Here is a 4821-nt window from a genome sequence, read left to right as displayed (position 1 = left end):
TTTTTAATTTTCTATGATGATTGGTATTTTGTTATTTTTCATTTTCTATGGTAATTGCTATTTTGTTATTTTTCATTTCCTATCGTGATTGGTATTTTGTTATTTTTCAATTTCTATAGTGATTGGTATTTTGTATTTTTTCATTTTCTATGGTGATTTGTATTCTTTTATTTTTCAATTTCTATAGTGATTGGTATTTTGTTATTTTTCAATTTCTATAGTGATTGGTATTTTGTGATTTTTCATTTTATATGGTAATTGGTATTTTGTAATTTTTCATTTTCTACGGTGATTTGTATTTTGGTATTTTTCATTTTCTATGATGATTGGTATTTTGTTATTTTTTATTTTCTATGGTTATTGGTATTCTTTTATTTTTCATTTTCTATGATGATTGGTATTTTGTTATTTTTTATTTTCTATGGTTATTGGTATTTTGTTATTTTTCATTTTCTATCGTGATTGGTATTTTGTTATTTTTCAATTTCTATAGTGATTGGTATTTTGTAATTTTTCATTTTCTACGGTGATTTGTATTCTTTTATTTTTCAATTTCTATAGTGATTGGTATTTTGTTATTTTTCAATTTCTATAGTGATTGGTATTTTGTGATTTTTCATTTTATATGGTAAATGGTATTTTGTTATTTTTTCATTTTCTATGGTTATTGGTATTTTGTTATTTTTCATTTTCTATGATGATTGGTATTTTGTTATTTTTAATTTTCTATGATGATTGGTATTTTGTTTTTTTTCAATTTCTATTGTAATTTGTATTTTGTTATTTTTCATTTTCAATGGTTATTGGTATTTTGTTATTTTTCATTTTATATGGTAATTGGTATTTTGTTATTTTTCATTTTCTATGGTAATTGGTATTTTGTTATTTTTCATTTTCTATGGTAATTGGTATTTTGTTATTTTTCATTTTACTGATTTTCATTTGTCGTTAACCGATGTTGAAAATCCAAATCAAGTTTACACACAGAAACTAAAGCATCGTAGAATTTCAAAAAATGGTGTAAACAGATTTAGTCACAAGTTAAACGTCTTCTGCTATGCCTTGATCTTTCAACATACGAATACGTCTATGCCTTGATCTTCCAACATACGAATCCACACCCAGTACAATTATCACACTCGAGAATAGATCGACTATACTAGATATTAGTGTTCAAAAAGGTTGGAAGTTAATTGAGACACCGACACCGTGTATCGATGAGACCAATGCAAAAAGGGGATTTAAAAATGGTATCAAATGTCGATTTATGCCCTTCTTCCTAACACACATTATGTTTATTAATGAAAAAGTTAGAAAATAGCGAAGGGGCACTCAGAGCTCATATTAAATAATATTTGTACACATAACATTAACTGCGTCGGTTCTTATACATCCGTAGTATTTAAATATTCAGACATAATGCAATCTATAAAGTGTTGTTATTATCTTTTATATGCCGCTATCTAGTCTATTCACGTATGTGAATATCACCTTGTGTAAAAATATTTGCAGTTTTAAGCTTTGAATTTTGTTCATGATATTTCACTAAACACGTACATTTGACAACTTTAAAGACAAAAACATAATATTGGCGATTCCTAATAAACAAATAGTAATATAATCATTTACAATATTTCATGTTAATTTCAGTTAAATGAATCAACAGCGATATGTGGTGGAATAAGTGTCTATGACAAACTGTTCAATTTTATAAACAATGATTTAAATCAAACAAAATGTGCCTCGATAGACGACAATGCCATATTTGAAGTATACAACACTGGACGCAATTTTTTTGCTTATTTTACTCCAGTTATACTGTTGGTAGGAATTATAGGAAATTCATTATCTCTTAACGTTTTCATTTCCCGGAATATGCGTTGCTTGTCAGCTAGTACATATCTAGCTACATTATCAACATCAGACCTGTTAGTCCTCATATTCTATGTTGCAGTTGAATGGCTCAGAAGAGGACTTGCGTATTTAGTACCAGACGCAAAGCTATATTTTTTAGATATTAATGGCGTTTGTCAAATACAACTTTATCTGTCATATGTTTCACGGTTTTTATCAGCTTGGATAATTGTAGCTTTTACAGTGGAGCGTTACATCGGTGTGTGTCATCCGTTACACAGAAGATATATCTGCAGCTCTAAAAGCACAAAGCAAATTGTCTCCAGCATATTAATTGTTGCAATAGTAATTGTTATATATAAACCTATTCTAAGTGGAGTTTATAAAAGCAGTGTGGGAACACCATACTGCACTGGAAGCAAGGAGCATGATTTTGCAGCTTTTGTTCTTGATAGTATTTTTGCAATTCTTATAACATTAGTGCCATTTATTGTAATAACAGTGTTGAACATTTTAATAATGAGGAAGCTGTTTACGAGAAACAAACGTCAAAAAGCTTGTAGAGTGATTACTGAAGAGAGTGTAATACGTCTAGAGTTTACAATTATACTTTTAGCGATATCCATTTGCTTCATTGCCTTTAATACACCCTACTTTGTGTTTTGGTGCAGAAATTTTCTGACGTCTAAATACGTATCTAGATATGTTGACAATGCATCTGATGCTAATCTACAGTACTGGAGAGGTTTACTTTACATCGCTCGTACCATATTTTACATGAACTACTGTGTTAATTTCTTCTTATATAGTATAACTGGCGCGTACTTCCGGCGAGAAGTACGTATGCTATTCACATACTCAAACACTACCGAAACGCGACAACAACCAATATTGGGAAGATATAGCCGCAATTCTCATTCCAATACTCCACTAACGTTGTTGTGATTAACAGATGTATGGTTTTTCGAGACATCTGTAATTACGGAGTTTTCTCCTTCTGATTGCTAATTTCTAGTTTTGTTTTAACAAAATTATATCTTGCAATACTTGAATAGGCAAAGGAAACAGGTGTTTTATTCTTGCACCAATATAAATTTTGTACTTTTATTAATATCAACTTTCATGTTTTCACCACTGTATATTGCATCTATACAATGATACAATCTGCTGAAAAAATATATATTCAAATAAGAAAAGGTGGTATGACTGCCAATAAGACAACTCTCCACAAGTAACAAAATGACACAGAAACTCACAGCTATATGTCATTGTTTGACGAGATTACAGCAAAACATTAAACAAAATAACAAAAAAGACAAACAGCGACAACAACTGAACTAAATGTTCCTGACTTGGGACAGGCGTATGAATTAGTTTACTGCTTTGTACCATACAGCCACAGAGAGGCGGATATGTAAATACTATTTCCCGAAGAAACAGTCTCAAAAGGGGGACATGTATATTGTTGTTAGATACGTTGATTTGTATATTCTTAATTGATTTATGAGATTAGCAATACATTTTCTACAAAAAGATTGAGCTAGCTATACAATACGTTTCATTTTCAACTTTCTATATAAGATAATGCCTGTTTCAAGTGTCAAGAGTGTGACATTTGTTTTCCATTCGTTTGATGTGTTTGAGCTTTTGATATTGTAATTTGTTGAACTAGAAATTAAAGAGACAACAGACATGGCTTCCTCCGCCTCATTTTTAGACTTATACCTCGAATTTGACATACACAGTCATCTTAGTACCAGAATCTATGACAAACGAGACGATTTTGATTTTGAAATTATCAATTTCCCCCACCTTAGTAGCAATATACCAACTTCACCTGCATATGGAATACACTTTTCCCAACTTATTCGGTATTCAAGAGCTTGCAGCTCCTACTCAGACTTTGTAAAACGTCACCAATGTCTGAGCAGAAAGTTGATGAACCAGGGGTATGTCAAAGAACGTCTCGTCCTTTTCTAAAAAAGTTCATCGGAAGGTACCCAGAACTTGTTGATACATATTCCATATCAACTTCACAAATAATACACGATGGTCTTGAAGTTTAGATTTTGCGTACTGACGTTGTTTATCATCTTAATAACGTGTTATATTATTCTTTTATTTGTCTTTATTAATATTACTTTTACTGTTAAGTCTGTTTTTTGAGATATCCTTTTTGACGTAACTCTGTGCTTATGTATCCCATCATACTTTGAACGACAAAATTATTTTATGATATGACTCTGTACCTATGTATCTTGTCATACTTTGAATGATAAAATTATTTTATTTATTAATAGTACTTTTACTGTTAACCCACTTTTTTGTGATATACATTTGACGTGACTCTGTACTTATGTATCCCGTCATACTATGAACCACACTACTATTTTATTTATTATTTCTTTATACTGTTTAGTCAGTTTTTGTTATATCTATTTTGCGTGACTGTATTTATGCATCCCGTCATACTTTGAACGACAAAATTATTTCATGTCTACCTGTGCGAATTTCAAACGCGCAATTTTACACCAGTACTCAAAACACTCCTTCCTTGATGAGTGCATTTTACATAGACAAATGAAATCGTATAATATAATCAAAATGAGGATGCTAATTTGATGTATGCCTTTTTGTGCTTCTTCGTTACATTTGTTGTTTTTATAGTGATTAAGATGATAACACAATGTTGACTGCTGTACCCCTATTTTTTATATTTTTAACTATTGTGTCTGTTTGTTTTGATCACGCATCGGTGACAATATAATGGAATGTGATACGACTGTCATACAAGTGAGAGATTTAGCTAGCTATAAACCAGGTTCAATCCACCATTTTCTACATTTGAAAATGCCTGTACCAAGTCAGCAATATGACAGTTCTTGTTCATTCGTTTTTGATGCGTTTTGTTATTTATTTTGCCATGTGATTATGGACTTTCCGAATTGATTTTCCTCTGAGTTCAGT

At 30.7% G+C, this 4821-nt stretch overlaps 1 protein-coding gene across 1 annotated transcript; it reads left to right on the top strand.

Moving 5' to 3' along the window:
- Positions 1-1766: 1766 nt before the first annotated feature.
- LOC139498157 (neuropeptides capa receptor-like) lies at positions 1767-3857 on the top strand. The gene has a single exon (XM_071286491.1). It carries the CDS (start codon positions 1876-1878, stop codon positions 2797-2799), a length of 924 nt encoding a protein of 307 aa, XP_071142592.1. The 5' UTR covers positions 1767-1875; the 3' UTR covers positions 2800-3857.
- The last annotated feature ends 964 nt before the right edge of the window (positions 3858-4821 follow it).

The sequence above is a fragment of the Mytilus edulis genome, chromosome 12 (assembly GCF_963676685.1).
Source record: "Mytilus edulis chromosome 12, xbMytEdul2.2, whole genome shotgun sequence".
Classification (NCBI taxonomy): Eukaryota; Metazoa; Mollusca; class Bivalvia; order Mytilida; family Mytilidae; genus Mytilus; species Mytilus edulis.
This window is presented reverse-complemented; position numbering and strand designations above follow the sequence as displayed.

What these genes read in the sequence shown, in the direction of transcription:
- LOC139498157 (XM_071286491.1), top strand. Translation starts at nt 1,876, where the DNA reads ATGCGTTGCTTGTCAGCTAGTACATATCTAGCTACATTATCAACATCA.